This window comes from Calcarisporiella thermophila, assembly GCF_041956535.1.
Source record: "Calcarisporiella thermophila strain CBS 279.70 unplaced genomic scaffold VTP21scaffold_8, whole genome shotgun sequence".
Classification (NCBI taxonomy): Eukaryota; Fungi; Calcarisporiellomycota; class Calcarisporiellomycetes; order Calcarisporiellales; family Calcarisporiellaceae; genus Calcarisporiella; species Calcarisporiella thermophila.
Window position 1 is genome coordinate 231607 of NW_027192198.1, and position 22622 is coordinate 254228.

General features: G+C 48.9%; 13 protein-coding genes across 13 annotated transcripts; 8 read left to right on the forward strand and 5 right to left on the reverse strand.

Annotated features, from left to right (window-relative positions):
- Window positions 1-475: 475 nt before the first annotated feature.
- Window positions 476-2946, forward strand: VTP21DRAFT_10922 (uncharacterized protein; the record flags this gene model as incomplete). The annotated part of the gene is made up of 2 exons (XM_069390311.1): window positions 476-574; window positions 787-2946. 2 exons carry the CDS (start codon window positions 476-478, stop codon window positions 2944-2946), a joined length of 2259 nt encoding a protein of 752 aa, XP_069252472.1.
- A 329-nt stretch (window positions 2947-3275) lies between these two features.
- On the reverse strand, window positions 3276-4360 carry VTP21DRAFT_10923 (uncharacterized protein; the record flags this gene model as incomplete). Its single annotated transcript, XM_069390312.1, has 5 exons — window positions 3276-3386; window positions 3524-3732; window positions 3819-3861; window positions 3942-4142; window positions 4250-4360. The coding sequence occupies 5 exons, from the start codon at window positions 4358-4360 to the stop codon at window positions 3276-3278; spliced, it is 675 nt and encodes a 224-aa protein (XP_069252473.1).
- Window positions 4361-4610: 250 nt separating this feature from the next.
- On the forward strand, window positions 4611-5262 carry VTP21DRAFT_10924 (uncharacterized protein; the record flags this gene model as incomplete). The annotated part of the gene is made up of 2 exons (XM_069390313.1): window positions 4611-4769; window positions 4867-5262. 2 exons carry the CDS (start codon window positions 4611-4613, stop codon window positions 5260-5262), a joined length of 555 nt encoding a protein of 184 aa, XP_069252474.1.
- Window positions 5263-5494: 232 nt separating this feature from the next.
- VTP21DRAFT_10925 (uncharacterized protein) lies at window positions 5495-6055 on the reverse strand (the record flags this gene model as incomplete). Its single annotated transcript, XM_069390314.1, has 1 exon — window positions 5495-6055. One exon carries the CDS (start codon window positions 6053-6055, stop codon window positions 5495-5497), a length of 561 nt encoding a protein of 186 aa, XP_069252475.1.
- Window positions 6056-6311: 256 nt separating this feature from the next.
- On the reverse strand, window positions 6312-6737 carry VTP21DRAFT_10926 (uncharacterized protein; the record flags this gene model as incomplete). Its single annotated transcript, XM_069390315.1, has 1 exon — window positions 6312-6737. The coding sequence occupies one exon, from the start codon at window positions 6735-6737 to the stop codon at window positions 6312-6314; it is 426 nt and encodes a 141-aa protein (XP_069252476.1).
- A 133-nt stretch (window positions 6738-6870) lies between these two features.
- VTP21DRAFT_10927 (uncharacterized protein) lies at window positions 6871-8144 on the forward strand (the record flags this gene model as incomplete). Its single annotated transcript, XM_069390316.1, has 3 exons — window positions 6871-6955; window positions 7038-7432; window positions 7494-8144. 3 exons carry the CDS (start codon window positions 6871-6873, stop codon window positions 8142-8144), a joined length of 1131 nt encoding a protein of 376 aa, XP_069252477.1.
- An 885-nt stretch (window positions 8145-9029) lies between these two features.
- Window positions 9030-10174, forward strand: VTP21DRAFT_10928 (uncharacterized protein; the record flags this gene model as incomplete). The annotated part of the gene is made up of 3 exons (XM_069390317.1): window positions 9030-9174; window positions 9263-9984; window positions 10049-10174. The coding sequence occupies 3 exons, from the start codon at window positions 9030-9032 to the stop codon at window positions 10172-10174; spliced, it is 993 nt and encodes a 330-aa protein (XP_069252478.1).
- A 794-nt stretch (window positions 10175-10968) lies between these two features.
- Window positions 10969-12048, forward strand: VTP21DRAFT_10929 (uncharacterized protein; the record flags this gene model as incomplete). Its single annotated transcript, XM_069390318.1, has 2 exons — window positions 10969-11026; window positions 11105-12048. The coding sequence occupies 2 exons, from the start codon at window positions 10969-10971 to the stop codon at window positions 12046-12048; spliced, it is 1002 nt and encodes a 333-aa protein (XP_069252479.1).
- A 1244-nt stretch (window positions 12049-13292) lies between these two features.
- On the forward strand, window positions 13293-14730 carry VTP21DRAFT_10930 (uncharacterized protein; the record flags this gene model as incomplete). Its single annotated transcript, XM_069390320.1, has 3 exons — window positions 13293-13450; window positions 13513-13717; window positions 13774-14730. The coding sequence occupies 3 exons, from the start codon at window positions 13293-13295 to the stop codon at window positions 14728-14730; spliced, it is 1320 nt and encodes a 439-aa protein (XP_069252480.1).
- Window positions 14731-16265: 1535 nt separating this feature from the next.
- On the reverse strand, window positions 16266-17043 carry VTP21DRAFT_10931 (uncharacterized protein; the record flags this gene model as incomplete). Its single annotated transcript, XM_069390321.1, has 5 exons — window positions 16266-16331; window positions 16399-16418; window positions 16511-16675; window positions 16732-16855; window positions 16957-17043. 5 exons carry the CDS (start codon window positions 17041-17043, stop codon window positions 16266-16268), a joined length of 462 nt encoding a protein of 153 aa, XP_069252481.1.
- Window positions 17044-17664: 621 nt separating this feature from the next.
- VTP21DRAFT_10932 (uncharacterized protein) lies at window positions 17665-19694 on the forward strand (the record flags this gene model as incomplete). The annotated part of the gene is made up of 2 exons (XM_069390322.1): window positions 17665-18426; window positions 18492-19694. The coding sequence occupies 2 exons, from the start codon at window positions 17665-17667 to the stop codon at window positions 19692-19694; spliced, it is 1965 nt and encodes a 654-aa protein (XP_069252482.1).
- A 467-nt stretch (window positions 19695-20161) lies between these two features.
- VTP21DRAFT_10933 (uncharacterized protein) lies at window positions 20162-21314 on the reverse strand (the record flags this gene model as incomplete). Its single annotated transcript, XM_069390323.1, has 7 exons — window positions 20162-20165; window positions 20258-20664; window positions 20731-20749; window positions 20856-20916; window positions 20985-21043; window positions 21124-21148; window positions 21236-21314. The coding sequence occupies 7 exons, from the start codon at window positions 21312-21314 to the stop codon at window positions 20162-20164; spliced, it is 654 nt and encodes a 217-aa protein (XP_069252483.1).
- Window positions 21315-21569: 255 nt separating this feature from the next.
- On the forward strand, window positions 21570-22446 carry VTP21DRAFT_10934 (60S ribosomal protein eL20; the record flags this gene model as incomplete). The annotated part of the gene is made up of 3 exons (XM_069390324.1): window positions 21570-21578; window positions 21856-22035; window positions 22108-22446. 3 exons carry the CDS (start codon window positions 21570-21572, stop codon window positions 22444-22446), a joined length of 528 nt encoding a protein of 175 aa, XP_069252484.1.
- Between the last annotated feature and the right edge of the window lie 176 nt (window positions 22447-22622).

The following is a 22622-nucleotide window of genomic DNA, read 5'->3' on the forward strand; positions in this document are numbered from 1 at the left end:
ACTTACTTGCGCTGCTTTGTTCTAATTTTTGTCCTGTTCTAATCGCTTTCTTTTCCTTAACCTTTCATTGCTTTTGTGTTTCCACATCGAGTTTTATCTTTGTTTTCGCTCCAATTTAATCTGTTCTGCACTTGGAAACTCCCGCATCCCCAGACCGAGGCAGTCTTGATTATAGTGGCCCATGGCTTGACCATCGAAATTGGCTGGAGGCTCTCCCACCACGCCTTCCTCTTGCCCCGCAAACCCGATTGGCTGTGTCGATTTGACCAGTCCTGGTAGTGGATTATGACGCAGCAAAAGTGGATGCGGATGGCCGAAAGGAGAGCTGTCCACTGTGTCGAGGTTTTTTGCCGTCCTCTATACCGAGAATTGCTTTTCTTTTGACCATTGCCTTTTTTTTCTTCTTCATCGCTTTCCAATTATAGGGGGTTCCTCCCATCTCATCCACTGTCTTTGCCCATCTCTAGCGAGAATAATGGGACCACAGCGCCGCCAAATTTCGATCAATGAGAAGCTTGCCATTCTCAATTACAAGAATGAACACCCCAATGCCTCTCTCAATGATCTTAAAGAAGTAACTATTGACAGACCACTTTCTCCCCCTCTCCTCGTTCATCGCTCACCCACATTCCCCTCCACCACCACCTTCCCCCTCCCCCCTCTCCCCTCCCCCCTCTCCCCTCCCCCTCCCCCCTCCCTTCCTCCTCTGCCCTCTCAATCTCCCTGATTCCCCGATTCCCGTGAGATGTTGTTGACTGGGGCTAACTTTTTATGATTTTCTTCAAGGTTTTTAAAATCGGCCGATCGACCATATTTGGGATCCTAAAGGAGCGCTCCAACATCTCGCAGGCTAGTGTCAAGCTTCCCCCTTCTTTCCTCTCGCGGACCCGAATATATGACTCGAGAGTCTCCATTGTGGATGAAACCCTGTATTTCTGGTACAAATGCCAACGGGGCCCCACCATCCTCATCTCGGGCGACATGCTGAAGAACAAGGCTCGGACGTTCTACAACCGGTTGAGCGAGAAAGTGCCCGGACAGCTGCCCCCCCAATTCTCGGCATCCAATGGCTGGCTGCAGCGATTCAAGAAGCGATACAATCTACCAAGCAGGGAGACGATGAGTGGGGGCGGCCTTGCCGGCCCTGGCGCGGAAGGAGGTGGCGCGGGGAGTGGTGCCGGGGAGGGTGCGGCGGCCAACATAGCCACCGGAGAGATGGAGGAAGTGCGGCGAATCGTATCCAACTACGCACCCGAGGATGTCTACTGCGCAGATGAGGTGAGCCTCTACTACCACATGCTTCCCGATCGCAGCGAGATGAGGTCAGGCCTGGACCGATTCACAATCCTCTTTTGCTGCAATGCAACCGGCACCGACAAGATTCCCCCGCTGGTGGTGTCCGCCGACGGCCTCAATGGGGTCGGCGAAGGAGCCAGCTTTGCCGACACCGTCGCGAACCTGGGCGTAGGCCTTGCGGTGAGCGAGGCGGCGTGGATGAGAAGCGAGCTGTTCAAGAAGTGGCTAGACTACTTCGACGAGAGGGTCGGGCGGAGCGTCGTGCTTCTCATCGATAATGCCCCCACCCACGTCAACTTCATCGGCCGCAAGTTCAAGCACGTCCAGTTGGTGTACCTCCCCACGAGCGTCTCGAGCACCTACGAGCACCCGTTCGTGGCCGGCATTGCGAACAGCTTCAAGCTGATCTACCGAAGAATGGCCCTCCAGCGGTGTCTGGCATGGCGACAGTGCGCCACGTCCGAGCACCGGATGTCCCTGCGAAGCGTGATCTCGCTAATTCAGGTGGCGTGGAGCAAGGTGGCCGACCGCACGATTCAGGGATGCTGGCGAAGGTCTCGGATCATCGCTCCCCGTGGCCAGCTCCCGAACCCCTCCCACGGGCAGTCGGTGGCCAGCGAGAGCTCGGGCCCTCCGAATCTGGTGCAACCGCCCCTGGGGCAGCTGCTCCCCGTGATACCCTACTCGTCCTCGTCCCCCTCCCCGGGCACGGTCTCCTCCGGTGTCCCATACCCAAACTCCCCCCCCGCATTGACGGGATACACGACGATAGCCAATCTTCCACCGAACTCCGGCCTCCTCCCTTCGCCTCCCCCCTCCGCCTCCAACGTCGCCTTCTTGTCGTTCCCGATGGGATACGACGCCCTCCCCGCGGATTTCCCCGCCTCCGCCTTCACCTCCCTGCAAGGCTCCGTGAACCTCTATCCCGCCGCCCAGCCCCCCGCGGCGGACGCCCTCTCCGACTCCGCCTCCCCCACCCCCGGCTTGGATGCCCTCTCGAACACGGCCCTCGCTTTTCCGGACCCGCGTCCCTCCACCACCCTTAATGCCATGGCTCCCCGGGCCCCTGGGCCTGCGGCGTCGCCCTCCTCCGCGTCGTCCCCATCGTCGCCGGTTTCGCCGCCCCCCATCGCGGCCACAGCCTTTGCAAGCAACCCCAGGGTCGACGATGAGGAAAAGCGGGAGTTGGAAAAGGCCATGGGAAAGCTGGAGGACCTGATCGCGCTGCTTGGAATGTCGGATCCGGTGACGGCCAAGGAGTACCTGGCCGTGGACGCCAAACTGTCGGAAGACCCCACGATCACGTTCCCCCACTGCGACGACGAGTCGCTGATCGACTTGGTGGTCAAGGAGCACAGGCTCACGGCCGGAGAGGCGGTGGAGGGCACCTCGATCCCGAATCCTGGCGAACGTGACGACGCAGCACCGGAGGAGACGGACCGGCCCGTGATGCGGGAGCCGATCCGGAGCCCCAAGCATGAGGACCGGGGGAGGTCCGAGTGCGAAGAAGACATCCCCTCGGTGGCCGATGCAAGCGTGTTCTGCGAACGGCTGATGTTGTTTGTAGAAAAAAACATGACGAAATTTAACCCCGCCATGCTGGCCACTCTAAGAGAGGTGCAGGACGTGATTGATGGTACACCATTCTAGAGAGAGAGGGGGAGGTTGTGTGTGTGTGTGTGTAGATGGGAGAGAAGGAGCAACATGAAAATCCCTGAAGAGTCGCGCATCTTTGTAATATATTTGTGATATTTCTTCCTCATTTTTCATTTCCTCTGTCACCTTCACTTTCATAATTTGTTGGTACAGTAGCTTTTGTTCACCGCCATCGGCCAGCATATTACTTCTTGTTATTTATTATTTATATATATATAATGATGTTATGTTTGTCCTTTATTGTGCAGATTCAAACCTAATACAAACTTATAGTGTTGAGGCAACTTTTTTCCCTCTTCTCTCCCATCTCCCACGGGATCGCTTTAATTACCCTGGGCTGAAGCATACCGCTCGGCCACCGTCTTCCAGTTGACCACATTCCATATGGCCTTCAAGTAGTCCGGTCGCTTATTCTTGTAGTCCAAGTAGTAGGCCTAGTAGAGTCCATTCCAACAGCCACGGGTTAGCACTCATACTGAGAAAAGGGGGGCAAAGGGCTGGGCTGAGACGGGAAGGGCCATCACGACCGGCAGAAGGTCAACCCCCACAATAAGAAATACAGTCAACTTACATGTTCCCATACATCCACTCCCAGCAACGGCACGAGGTGGATTAGCGGGTCTTGGTTCGGGGTGGTGGCGATCTCCAGGCGCTTAGCCTGCTTGTTGAAGCCGAGCCAGCCCCATCCGGAGCCCTGAACCGCGGCGGTGGTAGTATTGAACTGGGAAATGAAGGCATCCAGGCTGCCAAATTGCTCCTGGATGGCTGTTAGAAGAGCACCTATCGAATCAAAGTTGGGAGGTCAGGCAGGGTCAGGCAAGAGAAGTTTGGGCTGGTTAGCCACAAGAGATAAAAAGAGCGCATACCTTTGGGAGGTTCACCGCCGCCCTTTTTCGGTGGAGCTAAATTCTAGTGATGACAACCCAGCATTACTAAGTCGCTGAACTTCTCCTCATCCACGTGAAAATAAAGGGTTTTCCCCATGTTACCTTCCAGAAGAGAGAGTGGTTCGTGTGGCCTCCGCCGTTGAACTTGAGGGCGCTCTGCAATGAAATCTGAGCCAAGACATCCTGGTTCGCAACCGCAGCCTCGAGCTTCTCGGCGGCCGTGTTATAGCCAGCCACATAGGCGGCGTGATGCTTCGAGTGGTGGAGCTCCATAATCTCGGCGGAGATATAGGGTTGGAGTTCCTGTAAGAGGGGAGAGAGAGCAGGGGGGGGGGTAAAAATGTTCTCCGTCAGAGCAACCAGGAGAGAGAAAGAGAGGGCAAAAAAAAACGAGACAGCATTCAACTCACAGCATAATCGTAGGGGAGATCCGGCAGCGTCACTTTAGTGCGTACGACGGTCAAGGGGCGGACTGCAGAGCTGGTCGCCTTGAAGACAGAACGGGAAGCTGTTTTAAGCATGATGACAACACCACAATGGAGAATATTTCTTCAATGAATTCGTATTTTTTTATGTATTGTGAGGACTGTGGATAAAAAATTCTCACAACTAAAATGTCGCGTCCGAAGCAAGACGACGACGCCTTTTCCACTCAAAAACGAGTCAAAATCCATGTCGTCACTCCTCCCATTTTTGAGAAAATTTTCACTGTGAAAATCATTGCTCTGCTGTTATTTGACACATTGGCAAGCCTATCTTTTTAAGTATGTAATGGAGAGGCCATTAATCGCCAAATCGCACATCGACGATCACCTCGAGGTGCACTACTTCGCCGATAACGCGCGCGAATATGTGCTACGCACGCATCGGTCGCTACTGTCCGGATTGGATTTCGTGATGCTGACTCTTCTAGCAGCCTATGTCTACAGCGTAATTGTTCTCCCCACCCCCGTTTCTCTTGTTGCTTTCTGATACCAAATCCCCCTTCCGTCTTCTCTTTCTCTCTCTCTCTCATTCTTCCTTTTAGCACCGTGTTTTCGTCGTCTACGCCGTTAGTGGTGCGTTGCTTTTGCTCTGGCTTTGGTCAAAGTGCAACACGGTGACGCAAGAATCCCTCCTTATCATCCGCGATCTAGGCATCCAAGTCCGAACGGTCTATGCCGATGGCCGTGCCACCTCCCAGTTCATAGATCGTGCCAAGCTCTCCGACATCATCATTAACGAGGGGATTACGCTCTGGCAGGTCAAATTCTACATGGCCTTGATGGTGGAGGGGCACGATAGACTGGTCGTGGTTTTTGAGCACCTGTTACCGCGACTGAAGGTATTGCTGGAAGTGTACCATGGGGCAAGGGCTGTCATGTATGGAGAACCCGAGGGGGAAAGGAATGGCATTCATCATCATCCTACCAGTGTATATTAGAACTTTATTTTCACCGTGTGATATCCCAACTTCTCTTGCACGCTCTTTTCAGTGGCATCTTACCTTCTCTATTCAGCTTTTGTAAAGAATGATCTTAATATTTTAAAACAAAGGAGAGGACTTTTATTATTTACACGGTGAAGTCCTTTGGAAACATGCAACGAAAAAAGAAGGGGGGGGAGGGGCAAGCAGGATATGGTTAAGGTATGGGGCCACAGAGGGGAGAGACTAGCTATTTGTTTTGGTCGTCTCTGTGCACTAACCACAGTCCGCTGGACACGATAAACAACATGAACACGCCAAACGAGGCATACACTTGAGTCGAGCTAAGAGGAATACGCACTTTCTCGTCCAGCTCCTCCTCCTCCTCGTACCACGCAGTAGCCACATTTTTCTTCGAGCCATTCACCAAGGACCACCGTGCTGGAGCGGGCTTGACCTCCAGGTCCAGATCAATCTCGATACTAGCCACTCCATAGTCAAGCTCCTCATCCACTTCACCGTAGTACGTAGCAGGTAGCCTACGACGCTGCAATCTTTGGCGGTGGATCAGCGGTACTCCTTCATCGTCGTCATCAATGCTGGGATCTTCGCTGGATTCCTCACCATACTCAATATGGTTAACCTGTTCCCAATCTTTCAGAGCATCCGCAATTGCATTGGATGTATTCTCATTGGCAGCGGCCACACGGCGAAGGTGCTGGAAATTGGGGGGAAGCGGGCCAGCCGCTACGAGGGGAAGCAGCACGACCAGGCACAAGACAAACAACGAGAAGATGCGAGAAGTATACATTGTGGAAATGGAACAGAAAACAATAAAAGAGAGAGATAATTGGCGAGATCAACTCGAGCTCAGGGAAAAGTTCCAAGAAGTAGGCTCTGCGTCAAGCAAAAACAGGCTGGAACTGTAGCGAAAGAAAAAGCAGGCAATCAACCAGTGATGCGCTTCAAAGATGATGGGGAGAAGAGGACGGGGTGGCCGAGAGAAAATCTCTGATATTTAAGTTGGGGCCGCAGCATCGCCACGGGAGGCTTATCCGCCCCTTTCCCTAGCGAGATGCAGGGGATCCAGAATGGGAACCGCATTCAGGTCCGCCGCGGAATGCGAGGACCTTACTGGTTCTGGCCACTGAGATGAGTTCATCTGTTCGAACAGAGTCAACTGTGATCCCGGCGATTTGATTTGAGCAAAGCCTAGGTGGCCTTTGCAAAGGGGGATAGGCTGCAACCCCCCCAACAGGACGAATCACTCCGTTCATTTCCGCATAAGAGACAGCTTTGTGATCGTTGGCCGATTGCTGCACGCTTGACTGTTTCTGCGTATTTCGGTTTCCTCCACAGGCTCTGGCCGGTTGCAGCTTAGGTGTGAGAACACTACTGCCCTCCTCTTGCCCTTCCCCTACGCCCCCTGCTCTCCCCTCTTCTCCTGTTCCCCGCTCCCTCCTCATCCCTGTAATCGTGCTCCTCTCCCCCATTTCCTATGATCAGCGCGCTCGATCTGCCTATTTCCCTCAATATCATTCATTGATATTCTTTTACCAGCTTGATAACCGAGGAAATCCAGCCCATTTTTTCCCGACATTTGCTTTTGCTAAGAGCCCCTCGCCAATGGTGTCTCTGCGATGGTATTGGTGGCTCTTCGCATCCCATCTTACTCTCACTTTCATGCTCCTTGCACGAGCATCCTCCCCTGGTGAGCCCTACTGTAATTGATACCCACGCAATGACTTGTAGTTCACCCGCTTTGTGCATTTGCTTGATTGCTTCCCCCATAGGATCTGATCCCGATCAGGATAAACCCGGGATTCCTTTGTCCCAGCTTTTCCCTGGCACCGATAATAACACCGAGTGCATTGCCACTTGCAGCACCCCCAAATGCCCACCAGAATGCCCCTCAGGTACCAAATGCGTCTTTCTCACTCGCACATGTACGGAATGCAGCCGGGCCGTATGTCTCACCCCTACCCACTCAATCAGAGGCGGCGACGACAAGAAACAGTCCAATTCAGCTTTATTACCCGGAATCATCGGTGGAATGGCTGGGGTGCTTGTCTTGGCAGTGGTGATTTACGTAGGCAGAAAATATTATTTGCGCCGAAAGAGGCAGCGTCTTCTTTCCTCCAAGTTCCCCGGAGCAATGGAAGAGGCTAATAGGGACCGGCCTTTCGAGGTAGCCTTGGCTTTTTTTTTTCTTTTTCCTTCTGGCTATATTAACGGCGGTTGTTCGCTAGGGTCAGCGTTATAGCTCCGGCTCTGCCATTGTGCCCATCGGTTTTGTCTCCAATCGCTATTCGGATCTATCTCCCGGGGAGCCTTTCCCCCCCATCCCTCCAGGCCACACCAAGGACGACTTCTTCACCGACTACGTGCGCAGCCGGCGGCAAGCACACTCGATAGCCACGGTAGACACAACCCCTCTGACCCCTACTCTCCCTGAGGTTGCCGTCACTGCCAGCCGTGCACAACCGCAGCTGATGCGATGGAACTCGGGCAAAAAGGATTTATCTGAAGGCGGCCTACCGCAGAAGGAACTTTCGCAGGCGGAAGCGTCCCACTCTTTGGAGGGTGGCCATTTCGTAGGTCCCGTCTTCGGAGTTGGAGAGCCCGGAGAGCCGACGCTGGAAGTACAACGAAAATGCTCGTTGTTAAACGATGAAGCCATCAAGAATATCACCCAACCTTCTTCGCTTCCTACTACTACCGCTGGTACTTCCGTACCGTCCCCCCCCGTTCTGCCTCTGATCGAGACAGGGACAGATCTCTTTCCATCCTCATACTCCCCCCTCTCAAGACCCGCCCTCACGGACCCCTCCCTACCACCCGCGGGGACCGTAAGGGGCGAAGACGAGGGCGAGTCCATCACCATCGTGTGGAGGGGCTGATTTTATTCAGGTTACGTCCGTGAAACCATTAAATAGCAAGGATGACACTATGCCTTAATGTGCCCCCACCCCCATCTTCTTTAATCATATTTAGTTTCCTTTCTTTTCACTTATGCTAATCCTGCGATATGTATATAGTTTGTTCTTTTAATATTGTAATATGACTCTACATTCTAGTCTTGACGGAGCCTCTTTTCCCACCCCCTATGCCTTTTGTACAGGGATGAAGCGATGTTTTATTAATAGTAGTTTCCGGCCAATTTTTTAGGCGGGTGCACATCGGCATCCATGGTTAAGACACCTATTTCGTGTTCGATGGTCTTGAGGCCATTCCATATGGTTGACAAATGGAACGGCTGCTTAGTCACGTTAATACACGCTTTTACGAACAACGAAAATAGATTTGTCAAATACTAGGAGAGAGTCTTCCGGTGATCCTTGTTGAAAAAGCACATGTTTGGGAGTTTTCTTCACCAAAACATCATGGGTGACAATTAGTCATAGATAGATCCTAATAACGTTTAGGTTATAGAGTCCAAACAGACCAAGCGTTATCCAAAGATAGAGCGGGCTTTTCTGTGTATGGCTATGCCTTAGCGCAAGTTTCCCTTCCACTTGTTGACGTACGCTGGAAGCCAGGCCATGCATCATCCTTCATCGCTCTCCGTGAGCTCTCTTGCCACGATGTCCTTGGATTGAACTCTGGCCTAAAAATTTTCCGATCGAGGGTTGAAACCGGAAGCCACAATCCTTTTATACCTTTTCAATTGCCATCTTCATATGAGGCAATACTTGCGCCTCATTCGCGGGGGTCCATGAAGTTTGGGTGAAAACTCTCTCCACCTTTTGCTCCTCGTTCCATTTTGCCTTTTTCCATTAATTAATATGGGTTGGAATACATCGTTAACACGTCTCTTCAAAGACATATTTCTCAAAGTTCCCTTGGTATGCCCCCCCATGGCAGGCGCCAGTGGGGCAGAGCTGGCCGCGCAAGTTTCGTTGGCGGGTGGACTCGGATTCATCGGCGCGGGTAAAATTTCCTCGTTATAAAATAGAATACAATGGACCAACGTCGTGTCTTACCGTTTAAACATCCACGGCGCCGGTCCTCTTTCTAGGCTACCACAAGGATTCCGCTTGGCTCCTCTCCCAACTGAAACTCGCAAAGTCGTATTTCCCATCTCACGATCACCTTCCAATTGGAGTTGGATTTGTTGCATGGCATCTAGCCGAAAATACCCATGTCATTCGTGACATGCTCGACCAGGCTCCGCCACTCTGTGCCGTATGGTTTGCATTTGGCGAAGCGCGTGAATTCGCTCGCGAAGTGAAGCGAAAGTGGCCCCATTGCCGTTTGTTTTTCCAGGTGACCACCGTGGCCGAGGCTCTGCATGTAAAAGAAGTGGCCGATGTGGTGGTTGCGCAGGGGTCGGATTCAGGGGGCCATGGGGCCCGGGAGAATTCGACGACGGTGGCCCTCACCGCGGAGATTGCCGATGCTCTTCCGGACAAGGTTGTCCTTGCCGCGGGTGGCCTTGTGGATGGACGGGGTCTCACGGCGGCACTCGCGCTAGGAGCCGCAGGGGCATGTATGGGGACGCGTTTCGCAGTCTCGAAGGAGTCCATGTTGCATCCGGAGAAGAAAGGACTGATGGTAGAGGTGGTGGACGGGGCCGAGACGGTGCGGACCGATATTTTCGATCTGTTGAGAGGGCAAAATTGGCCGAAGGAATACGATGGTCGCGCGGTGCGGAATGAGGCCACGCGGGGTGTTTGCTCGATCGAGGAGCTTAAGAAAGGCTATGCCATTGCTGAGAAAGATGGGGATATTACGCGAGCGGTAGTCTAGACCTCTTCATCCGAGGTTTTCCGTCTCCATTTCTCATCCAGTCTGTTTGCACTAGGTAACGTGGGCAGGCACGGGGGTTGGGTTAATTAAGGAGATCCTTCCGGCCGGAGACATCGTTCAAAACATCTCAAACGAGGCTCTTGAGCGTATCAAACTTCTCGGCTCGTATGTGAGTCAATGAGCCTTGGCTAGAGCGGATTACCACGGCAAAAAAAAATTCCTGGTATTGCACCGTGGATCCCCTCTATCCCCATTCACCATGTTCACCAGTTTTAGGACTGCTTTTGACTTGAAATTTCTTGCCCATTTTAATTGCTTGCCAATTAGAACATACTTTTTTATGTCTCTATTAAAAAGATACAACAAGACCAGTAGTAGCGTTTTCCCTAGCAAAGAAACATAATTAAATGTAGAGCCTTAATATCGCAAAAGATATACGGCATCATTCCTTGATTAGGTGCCGAGCATTATCCATTGTCAGAGCCTTCGATCAGTGTAGTGTTACTGGCAGTGAGATATCTCAACCCGATAGCTGAGATGGCCGGGTGGGCAGGAGGCTACTTAGGCAAGAGCGGGCTGTGCTTCCACCGCCCCGCTCATTCTAAGGTGTCGATTGCAACTTCATCGCAAGCCGGCTGCTAAATATTAATCTGAGCCATCGAGGTTTCGTATTCATTTTTCAGAGGGAAAGATTCGGCAGCGTCTTCATTCGGCGATCCGCCCTCCTCTGCTAGCTCTGGATCGAAAAAAGGCTGATCTTTCATGGTTTTATTTTCGGTGGGCGACCATTTTTGAGCACGGACCAGCCCGGATCGGCAAGGCTGTTCGGCTTCATTTTGATTTCTACCAAAAGGCAAAAATACTCCTAGCCGGAGAAATTGCTGGCCAAATTTTTGCCGATGGGTAGCTTAAGATAAAAGGCACGGCCCGTGATTCTGTTTTTAATTTTTGCACACACACCCCTTCCCTACCGCCATGCAACTCCGATTCCTTATTTTGTTAGTGCTGCTCACGTTTGCTCTAGCGAGCCCCGGTAAGCATCCCGCTAAGTACACATTCTAACTTAGCGACGCGGCCTAACGCCTCTACTGTTTTTCTCTCCCTGAATTAGGATCTCTACACGAGCGCGACTTTAGTTTCCCGCTGGCCTCTCCCCAGTCCTCCTCTCCACAATTCTCACCCACCTTTCCATTCTTTCACAACCCATTCGAAAGCATAGTACGATGGGCACACAATATCCACGAAGCATTCCGCGCAGCACGCCGCGAAGGAAATGAGCCCAGTTCGCAGCAGCCTCAGGGAAGCTCCAAGCCTATGCTCTTCGGAGCAAACAGCAACCCATCGGCGCTCCCCGGATCCTCTCTCCCACTCCTACAGCCTCTTCCTCCGCCTCCTCCGCAGTTTGCATCGCATGCAGCTCCCCAGCCACAGCAACCTTTGCCATCAATCCCTCGCCAAGCTGCTGCTCCTCCGCCCCCGCCCCCGCCCCCGCCCCCACCACCGCCACCACCGGCATTTCGCTATTCGCCCCAGCAATACTATCCTCCCCCTCAGCCACAGGCCTACGCCCCTATCCAAGATTCTCCCGCCGTCTTTGCGCCCCCTCCTCAACCCCCCGCTTTCATGCGCCCGCCCCTCCCTCAATTTCTCGCACCCGCGCCAGCTGCCACGCCTTTTGCTCAATCTTCGCAGCCCGACCCTATGTCGGACTTCTATGAGCCTCAGCCGGCCCCAAACCCTCCCGCAGTCAACCGCGGCCCATTCCTATTACCAAACCTGGCCGCACCTAGCGTTCCGATGTTTGGGGCGCTTCCCACCTCCCCGCCTGGCTTATCTCCCTTCAACCCGCTGATTCCAAATCGATTTCAACCATTCGGTTTATTACCATCGCCAATCCGGACGGACATGTCCATGCCCTCGTTTTTGCGGATGGCCACCCCGTCTGCCAGCCTAGAATTAAATTCCCCGCTACCCTCGGTGTCGGGTGCGACTTCACAAAAGGCATGGAAAGGGTTGTACGCAGGCGGGATTCTGCTGGCTGCGTTGATTTTATAAGGAAGACGCGCTTTTCTAGGATAAACTCTTTGTGATATCTTTGTTCCCTCCTTTGACTCAACCCTTGTGCTAATTTATCCAAGCTTATACGCATATACCTCGGATGGTTTCTTATTTGTTTTTTTTTTTTCGGCTTCAATTGTAAAATGGAAGAAATAAGAAGATTCCGAATCTGTTCAATTGAGAGTGGAAAGCTTAGGCGAATAGGCATGGGACTTTAGCACCATACAAAGTTAACTTTGTTAAACCCATCGCGTTAACTAATTTTCATCTTTCGTCCACTTCCTACATGAACTAGGTGATGCATATTGCTGGTTAAACTGCTTTGAATACATTGCCTTTTATTTAAATGACAATGTATTCTCTGAACTGGCTCTTAGTGATGATATACCGAATGTCTGATATTATTCTATCCTCATGCACGAGTATGCAGAGAAAGATCAAATACTTCTTAAATAGAAAATCTAGATCCGTTATGGCAGCGTAAAATAGTCTTATTATTGCAGAGTTATCGCAGGTTTTGTGAGTGCTTTCTTTCCTATCTGGTAGCCTAATTTTATCATAAAGTAATTTTGAGCTTTTATCCAAGGTTGGAATAGGTTGTCTAGATTTAATAGCAAAACTGGCTGCGTCTTTTTTTTTTCCCATATGGATCTGAAAATTTCCCCCCCAAATTGCCTGACTGTTCAAGTGATGTGTGAACAGATTATGACAACAAAGAGTCAAAAATCATGCTGCCGTTCAAATATGTCATACGTATTTTCCTATTTAACAAGTGGTTTTTTTATTTTCATGTAAAATTACGGTTCCTTCATTTTCGACATAATTTTGGATTTCTCGCTCAACAATAATTGAGAAGGGAACTTGTGGCTTAGGTATTCGTTACTTTAAATGTTGACTTTTGTTGAGGACATTGGTTAGTCAAAGATAATCATCAACATCCCTTCACACTAACAAAGCATATCAACGAGTTATATTTTTCTTTTCTTTTTTCTTTTAGCTAATCGGGACGACCTTTTTCCTTTTTTCCCCTTTCTTTTCTTTTCCTATTTTACACGGTTGAACAATTTACTATTTGTATTTAACGGCACGACTACCGATCTTTAATATAAATATTTGTACGTTTTCTTTATTACATTCCCTCTCATAGCATTATACTCTCTCTTTTTTTTTCCCCTCTCTTGCTTTATATATACCTCTATATATTTCTTTGGCTTACTTGTACACAAAACACCCAGCATACAATGTCCAATCTTCAGGAAATCCTAGACCGCCTCGTAGCTGAGAATCTTCATGGCCCTCTCACTTCATTCTCAGGGCATTCGCTCCGAAAACCAGCATCAGGCGGATCATTGTTCGGGCGTTACAAAGAGGATGGTGATCTCGATGGAAAAGACCCTAGGTTTTTATCGGAATGATATTGTGATGGATGGCGGGTCTTATATATTGTATGAATTCTACTAGATGGCTCGAACTCTTTACAAAATATTTCGTGGAGAATGCCGACTCTCGTCATGACGATATGTTGTTTTTTGTGCGGCAGCCCCACGCCGGAAACGATGGAGAAGAGCCCGTGTTTGTAAAGCGGCGACAAGCGAATAATCAGCTTCCGCCTGTGGATGATCTGGTGCTATGGAAGGAAACATTTTATTTGAATTTGATTGTGCAGGTAAATAGAATCTACTTTGGTGAAGTCTCATATGGCGAATCTAATCCTGTCTAAAGCTGCCTTGCAAACTAACCGTGGCGGTTTGCCGTCGAGTCACTGAAAATGACAAGACAAGCATGATGTGCTCTCGCAAGCACGTGAGCAAACGTGTATATGCATTGCCAACAAAGTCGCGCGTGGACATGAAGGAATCACGGTGGGAGTGCTCCTACCCGCTCATCTACTACGTCATCGACGACTACGAAGATATGTTTGCCAACCTGGTGGTAAAAGAGGGCGAGTATTTATGTGTTGAGCTTGCAGTCACCATCCCGCATGCCACCAACACCGAAGATCTGCAGCAGAAACAGCGGCGGCAGAGGGATAAGAGTGGCAATCACCACGAGCTGGATGACTCTGGGGACGAGGAGGATGAAGAGGATGACGGCGGGCCATTCACGCCCTACGGGCTCAGTGGTTCATCAAGGGCAAGTAACAAGCCCTTCCCTCAGCCTTCCGCAACCAAAATCACCCTCTTCCAGGGTGCAGCCTCCTACTCGGCCATGCTCGATATCTACCGCCAGAAATCGGTCGGTAAGTCCTCCTCGCGTCGGTTCCATCTGGGCTCGCATAAGCCCTCCACGGAGTACATCATGATGCGTGGCCCCGGAGGTAAGGGCCACGCTCAGGTTGCCATCACTGCGTTTGCAAGTGCCGAGAGTCCGGACGTGTTCCATTTACCCTCCTCCGAGGGAGACGGCTACGGAAGGGAATCACCCGTCCCCCAGCACCCCGAGGATAAACTGGAGGAGACCGGGGGAGAGCCGGGAGATAGACGGCGAAGCATACTGCATAGATCAAATTCGGCGGGATCGTTATTCCAGTCGCTCAAGCGGCTCTCTCTCTCTTCCCTTACAGAGCGACATGCGCCCGAACCAAACAGCTTGAAATGTTGTATGACCTTTGTGAATGTACCCTGGCAAAGCATTATCAGCGATCTGTTAACATATGCGAGGAAGCGTCCTGCTAGCTAACCCTCGTGGCATTTTTCATTGCGTCACTTCAATTGGTATTTTTTTTTTTTACTATTTTTTGTGTATGAATTATGATATATTACTCACTTCTCATCCCTCTTTGTTCTCTCGTTTTGTGTTGTTTTCCACCTTCTTTCCTTCTTTTTTACAGCTCTCTCTCGACTACGACTATACCCCCCCTCCCCCTTTCTCCTTTATATTATACTTATATTAATTTTTAATATTCTCTCATTATGCTTGCTCTGATAAAGTGATCTTTTTCAATAGACCAGTGCAGTATAGGATGATTCCCTTTCTTTGGAAGGCTAAGCGGGGTCTATGAATTGAAAAATTCAACGAATTTCGATTTGAATCGGTTTTTCATTACCAACCAAAAAAAGCACTATCCCTCAAAACCGTGCTACTTGGATTCTCAGATCCCTTGGCTCTCCCCTCGAAACTCGAAAAAGCACCCTCAAGGCAAAAATCATATTGGCATCACGATGCTGGAGATTTTCCATTACCTCTCTCATTCCTTCCTATGGTTGTCCATCGTTTTTTTGGTACCCATTTTCATTCTGATTCTAGCCGACTATGTGGTGAGTGTCGTTGTATCTGTGGCAAGTAGTGTAAACTCGTCCCGAGAGCAGAGGAGGCAAAAAAGAGAGGAGAAAAGCAAAGTGGCGTGATTGACAGGGGCGTACGTGAATGGTTGAAAGACGTTGTAGCCATTACATGGATCTCGGTCGGCTTTGTGTTTCCCAGTTGCAAAGAGTCTATTGTTTCGAAGTTGCTATCTACTCGATCCTCTCCCCTATTTCCTCTTCGCCGCCTATATACTTTTTAGCTTTTTTATATTTCTTGGACTGAATCACGAACATTTGGGAATATGCACCTGTTGTTTTTTTTTCTTTAGTCTCTTCAATTCGTTTAATCTCTGATTGAAATTCTCACACTTCCGCCTACTTTGTTTTGCGCGATATTGCCTGTTATTATTATTATTTACATTTATTTATATTTTTACTGACTTGTATTTCCAGGGTGGTTCGAAAAGGACCATCTCTTTTATTTCTTCTTGGCTTCAGCATATGTGTGTATCTATTTGAACTCCAGTAGTTCATCAATAAATGCCATAGCCATTTCTGTTTTCAATATTCTTTGCTCCTTTAGAGACTAGTTCTATTTCGATCTGATATGAATACATGATCACATCGTAATGCGCAACTCTGGGCGGTATTTAGAAGATTTCCTTCTGTGTCTATACGGATGTGCTGGTACGATTTTGCCACTTTTTATTGTCAGAGCGCATTCTTGATTCTCGAATTGAGCAACAGGAAGAGCAATATCCTTGAACAGCCATATCCACAGTAGGGCTCTATTCCGCATGTTACTCATTTATAATAATAAGTTTTCATTTGGTTGAGATATATCTTTAATATGTCGATATCCAGATAGTTAATCAAATTTAGTAGGGGACCTAAATGCCGCCGCTGGGTCTACAAGAATACCCCCTCTCCCCCTCCTTGGTTACAATGCAGTCCCATGGAGATTAACCCTCAAGGATGATGGAACTCCTCATGTTCAGGCTCCAGCAAAAACATCTGGTTGAGGTTGTCAAAGGGCTAAATATAAAAATGATTATCATCAGGAAGAGTTGGGAACAGTATGTTGAGCGAATTCTCATCCCACCTTTTTCTCATAGAGGATAACTTTTGGTTGACAAAAAAATAAAAAGGATCAATGTGAGAAGCAAGATGAGGAGTAGAGAGGGATCCAATGGATGAGCCATTTGAACACTTACTCTCAGTGCCATCTTTGTCGGTATCCCCGCGGATGTCCACGACAAGATTGGATTTGTCGTGTAAAGGAAGCAAAAATCCACGGTCAAACATAAATCGTTGGTTATGGGCATCTTTGACGGTTTTTCTAGTATACTGGCAGAGGCCAGCAACGGGCTTTAGCTTGCCTATTGAGATATCAGCTTGGTGAAATAGACAATGAAAATATCTCACAAGCTACTACCTCCAGCAATATCCAGAACTAGCCCGGAATTTTTGTTTATTAGAAAGCCATTGTCATGCTTCCAGAGCTGATTGTGTGCCTCATCGCCTAGTTTCTGTTTCCATAGGATGACTCTTGCACCCGGCTTTGGTATGGATATGAAGATTATTGGATGAGAGCGGTTTGAGTAAAGAGGGAGGAAATGAAACACGTGATCCTCCATCTAATGAAACAATGAAACTATACTTTCTTGGAATTCTCACAGACATCGAGGACACAGTTCCCGTATTTTCGAGATTTTATATAGAAATAGCCTGAGGGGAAGCCCGACATCGGAGAGCAACAAGGTGCAGGTAGTGAGGAAAATAATTAGGGAAGAATTCAATCTCAAGGAGGACAAGTGACTGCTTATATGGATGACGTTGAATTGAACCAACATTTTCACTTCCTCTTCCTCTTTCGTCTGCCTCCGTTCCGATCAAGGGCATCAAAGTTTCAATTGAATTCTCAGTTCAACCTTCTGTTATTTTTTCCCTCCTTTCGCCTTTGATCACACACTCATCTGCTTATTGCTTCTGCCTTCCTCATCTCTTATTCTACTTTCCTCTTTTAATATCAATTTTATACATGTGCACCTTTTATTTTATTGTGGCCTGATTAATTATATATTTTGAAAGCGGCTTTTTTTTTATCCCCACTGCTAGCCTGCTCGTGCTCCTACTCTAAGTGATTGAGAGGTCGATTTATTCAAAAACTGAATTGGGAGTAGCTGTCACTACCGGAGCTATAATCAACGACTAAATAACAAAGAGCTAGTTGAGCATTACAAGGGTAAATTCAAATTTATTATATAATTAATGAACATGTCCATTTTTCTCATCCCCCCGCCTTCTCCTCCCCCTTACTCCAATACTAGACTCAACCTAGATCGTCTCCATATCATCAAGGCCTAACATGCGGGAATCCAATTTTTCCTGTCCAGTTCAAAACCGAGCTAGCCTGTGCATCTCATCCGCTCTCTATGACCGGCGTGCCCTTGATTGTACCGAATCACTCCCCCTTATCAATTCGCTTACTCACCTCACCTATCTTACCAGCACTTCACCCCGCATTCGGGAGGTTCTTACGCTTGATGGTGGCCTAGAGCGACTAGTGCAGATTTTACGCCGAACTGTGGTGAGCGACAAACGAAGTGCATGGAAGTGGGCACTTGCATTCCAGAGCGTGGTGAATGTAGGAGTGCGTGGAACGGAGCAGATTAGGACACGCGTGGTCCAGGCGGGAACTGTGCCAGTACTAATCCGGGTGCTGGAAGAGTTTTTGGCCTCTCTCGAGCGGGCGAACCGTGAGCAGCGGGAGATTTTGATTTGGCAGCAGCAACAGCAACAGCAACAACAGCAACAAGTGCAACGGCAGCCTTTCCAGCTACGTCCTTTGTCACCCTTCAATACCAACCGGCAAACTCTCGTTGCCTCGCATCCCAATGTGAGATCGCGGGACGAGGAGGGCATCCGAAGAGGCAATGGGGTCGTCACACCCCCCGCTAGCCTCACTATGGCTCATACTCGACGCACCGATGACATCCCCAATAGCGCTGGAGTTGCTACCCGCCAACGTTCCCAAACACTACCCTCGCAACGTCCTCAACATCACCAACTTCAGCAGCAACAGGGTATTTCGCTCGGAACCGCAGAAGAGCATGTCCTACAAAATATCGTATGTAGTTTCTTCTTTTTTGTGTAACCCATCTACTAAGTCTGAATGCGCATGGTTTATGTTAGATTGGAGATATCGACATGCTAAGTCACGGAAACCCAACTACCCCCCCTCAACCCACCAATACTCGTGCAGAAGCAACAGCACAAGCTGATAGAGCTACCACTACTCAACCCCTTGTACGTGTGAATAATATTCGCCAGGACAATACAGTTCGCATTCGGACCACAGAGCCGGCCGCAAATAATCCCACAATAGAGCAAACGATCCCTCTTACGGAGCAATTGCCCACCCAACCTCCACAAGAGTCTGTCGAGACGGAAACGACTCTCTACCGAGAAGGGGATGTGCTTCTGACACTCCAACTCCTTGCCTATCTTTCCAAATACCCCCGGCTGCGTGCCGTGTTTGCAGACGGCTATCCCAGCGGGAATGTGTTCACCCTTGTGGAACGATTCACGCATCGCGTGCATCCCGCAGAAATCCAGTATTGGGCTGGTGTAATTATGAGGAATGCTTGTCGCAAGGATGAAACACGGGGTGGACTACGGCAATGCGCCTATCTTGGCTGTGGACGGTGGGAAAGATTTCCCCGAGAATTTGCCAAGTGTAGGAGGTGTCGAAAGGCCAGGTATTGTAGTAAAGAGTGCCAGAATCTGGCATGGGCGAGTGGGCATCGGTGGTGGTGTGTGGAGCGACCAAGTTCCACTGCTATGCTGGCAGGTGCTAATGGTGTGGGGGGTACAACCTCAGGAGGCTCCACGGAGGATGTAACTGCCACCGAGGGTGGCGCAGAAATGATGCGGACCACAAACGGCGCAGATGCGGCTGGAAGAGGGGCAAGAGTTGGGGTGTTGGTGGGTGGAGCGGTGCAAACAACACCCGCTGCTCCTGCCGCCGCTGCACGAGCGGCACTAATGGGAAACGGCCTAGCAACCACTCCACAGAATGATGTGCCTGGTTTCCCGATCTTGGCGCCGGGTATACCCATCGCCTCCCAGCCCGCTCAGCCAACCATGGGCATAATAGTGGGACAGGCGGCTGCGCCGAATAATCCCCCCTCCCCCACTGTCGGACGAATCGCAGCAATCCGACAGAGGAGCGGAGGAACGGACGACGACACAATGTCAAACCTATTAATGGCGGGTGAAGGCGGCCATGCTTCCCCTCGTCTCTTGGCGTCTGCCCCGACCGCCAACGGGAATACCGGGGAAATCTCTCCTTTCGCGATCACTCGGCATTCGCAAGATTACATGTACCTTGATTAGAATGTACGCCGTACCCCTTTTGTTTAAAAGTATTATATGTTGAGTCTATTTTTCTCGATTTTTTTTTCTTCTCTTCTCTTTATCTTATTTGGTTGTTTGTTTTTTCTTTTTTCTTCACTTCCTCGAACTCCTCTCTCTCTTCACCGTTATAGCCTAATCGACTTAAATCCGTACAACTTATCTCATATATTGTAGTTTTTTTGGGTTTTCTATTTTAAAGGAAAATTTCTACTATTTTATTTATTTTTTGTTGCTTTTTTATGAACATTTATCTTACTCTCTATTCCTATCTTATTACTATGTTTTTCTTTTTCTTTGAGAGCACTTTCTCATAAAATAAAATATTGAAATTGTGAATTATTATCCCGGTGGTGCATGTACCAAAAGAGAAACAAGTTTATTTAAGCATAGAAAACGAAAAAGAAAAGAAACCAAAAATTAAGAAAAATACATCCTTAAATTTGAAATTAGCTAGAGAGGGAAGCAATGGGAAGAGAGAGTGAAAGAAAAATAGTTAGTATGAATTCTGGCACAGTAGTTAGTAAACCATTTAGTGGGCTTACCAGGCACAACCGCTTGCCTCCTGCGGCCGGTTCAAATCAAGAGTTCCCCGTGGAAGAGCGGCGTTCCGGTTGGCTCGTTGGTTTGCCGCAAGCTGTTCTAGTGGTAATTTGCGAGCTATGGCTAGGAAGAGTTCGTTGACGTTCTCCGCAGTTTTTGCACTAGTCTCAAAGAACAGTAGCCCTGCCTCATCCGCGTATGCTTGTGCCTCTTCAGTGGGGACGGCACGTCGTGCCTCAAGATCCTTCTTGTTGCCTGCAAGAGCTATGATGATATTGGGGTCAGCCTGCCGCTGTAACTCCTTTACCCACGACTTGGCCTTTTCAAGAGATGCAGTCTGTGAAATGTCGTAGACGACAATTGCGCAGTTCGCGTTACGATAGTACATAGGCGCTAAGCTCTTATATCGCTGCGAAGTAGCAAAATGAGTATAACCTCAAAGGAATAGAAAAAGCGTAGCAGCATCACTACTAACCTCTTGTCCAGCGGTATCCCTAGTTAGTATAGAATTTAAATAAAATTAAATGAGAAACGTGACTAATTAGTCTTCCAAGACAATTGCCATCTCATAAATTAAAAAATAGCAAAATGACTATGTACCAGATCTCAAATTTCACAGTCGTGTCAGCGTCAAGAGAAACCGTTTGAGTCAAAAACGCAGCTAAGAGCACGTATAATTGAAATGAGCTGAATGGGGGATAAAAAAGATAGCATTGAATAGGTAAATACCGCCAATAGTGCTCTCTCTGTAGTCATCAAATTGATCTTTAACGAATCGTAAAACAAGGCTGAAGGTGAATTCGAACACAAGATCAGTTAATTCCTCTACATTGAACAGCGTGAAATCAACAATGTGACAATCACAAACCTAGATTTCCCAACAGCGCTCTCTCCTGTAAACGCAAATAAGAGAAAAATAGGGATGGCGTGAAACCTCCGTATATGAATTTGGAAAGACTACATCGATGATGGCAAATTACCCAAAAGAACTAGTTTGAATTGATAAAGCTTTCCAGTGGTCTGCTGAGGTGTTTGACGTCGGGGAATGGGTGAGCTCATGATGTCTGAATAAGGATAATGTTAAATGTGATCTTCAGTGGGGTCAAGTGACAAAACAGCAAAAAAAAGGAGACAACCAAGAAATAAGTTAAATTCAATGAAAGTGTGAAAAGAGACAAATCCATCCTCGCGCAAAATCCGTAGACGTCACAAAAATCGCTGAATTTCAAACTTCCAATTTCGCACAACCTCCGTTCCTCCTTTCACTTTTATCGCACTCCACTCGCGTCCAACGCAAGGTTAGAACAGAAATCCATGGCTAGGGTGAGTACATCAACCGAAACCAGAGCAGATGGAAGGATACATTGTGAAATTACGGATACACCGCTACGGAGAAGTGGCTATATCGATCGGGAGTGCTTGAAGATGGATGGATGGATGGATGGATGATATAGGATGGACTGGGATAGGGGATGGGGTAGGCCATTCCCCCATCGAATATCAACGATGCGGTACATCCGGACGCAATATCCTTCCTGGCTCGAATATCCAATTCCCACAAGTAATTAATTGCATTAACTGATCTCCACTTCATTTTCAGTTGCACGAGTACCAGGTAGTGGGACGTAAGCTCCCCTCCAAGGCTGAGCCCGTTCCTAAGCTCTACCGCATGCGTCTCTTCGCCCCGAATGAGGTTGTTGCGAAAAGCCGATTCTGGTATTTCTTGAGGAAGCTTCGCAAGGTCAAGAAGGCCGCCGGCGAGATCGTCTCGGTCAACGAGGTAAGGATCGAGATGGATTCATCCATTGTCATCGAATCGTCAGTAATAGGCATGCATGAATCTTTTTTTTAGATCTTCGAGAAGCGACCCGACACCGTTAAGAACTTTGGTGTCTGGCTCCGCTACGATTCGCGCTCCGGCACCCACAACATGTACAAGGAGTTCCGTGAGCTCTCGCGTGTTGCTGCCGTTCAGGCCTGCTATCAGGATATGGCTGCTCGCCATCGTGCCCGCTTCAGCTCGATCCAAATCATCCGCGTTGCTGAAGTCAAGACTGCCGATGTCCGCCGCCCCTACATCAAGCAGTTGCTTGTTCCCAAGCTGCGCTTCCCTCTTCCCCACCGTGTGCAGCTCCGCGACAAGAGCAAGAGCTCTGTGTTCGTTGCCAAACGCCCCACCACCTTCTACTAAAAAAATTGCTCCTTTCACACTTTTTCTCTACTTTTCCCTTATTCTGTTTTTATATTGTATTGGCGCTTTTTTTAACCTCTTCTTTTTTTCTGTTCTATTAAGAGTGAGTGAAGAAATATAACCCCTTTTTTACTAAATAGAATCTTCGGGCCATTATAGAGAAAGATATAGAATAA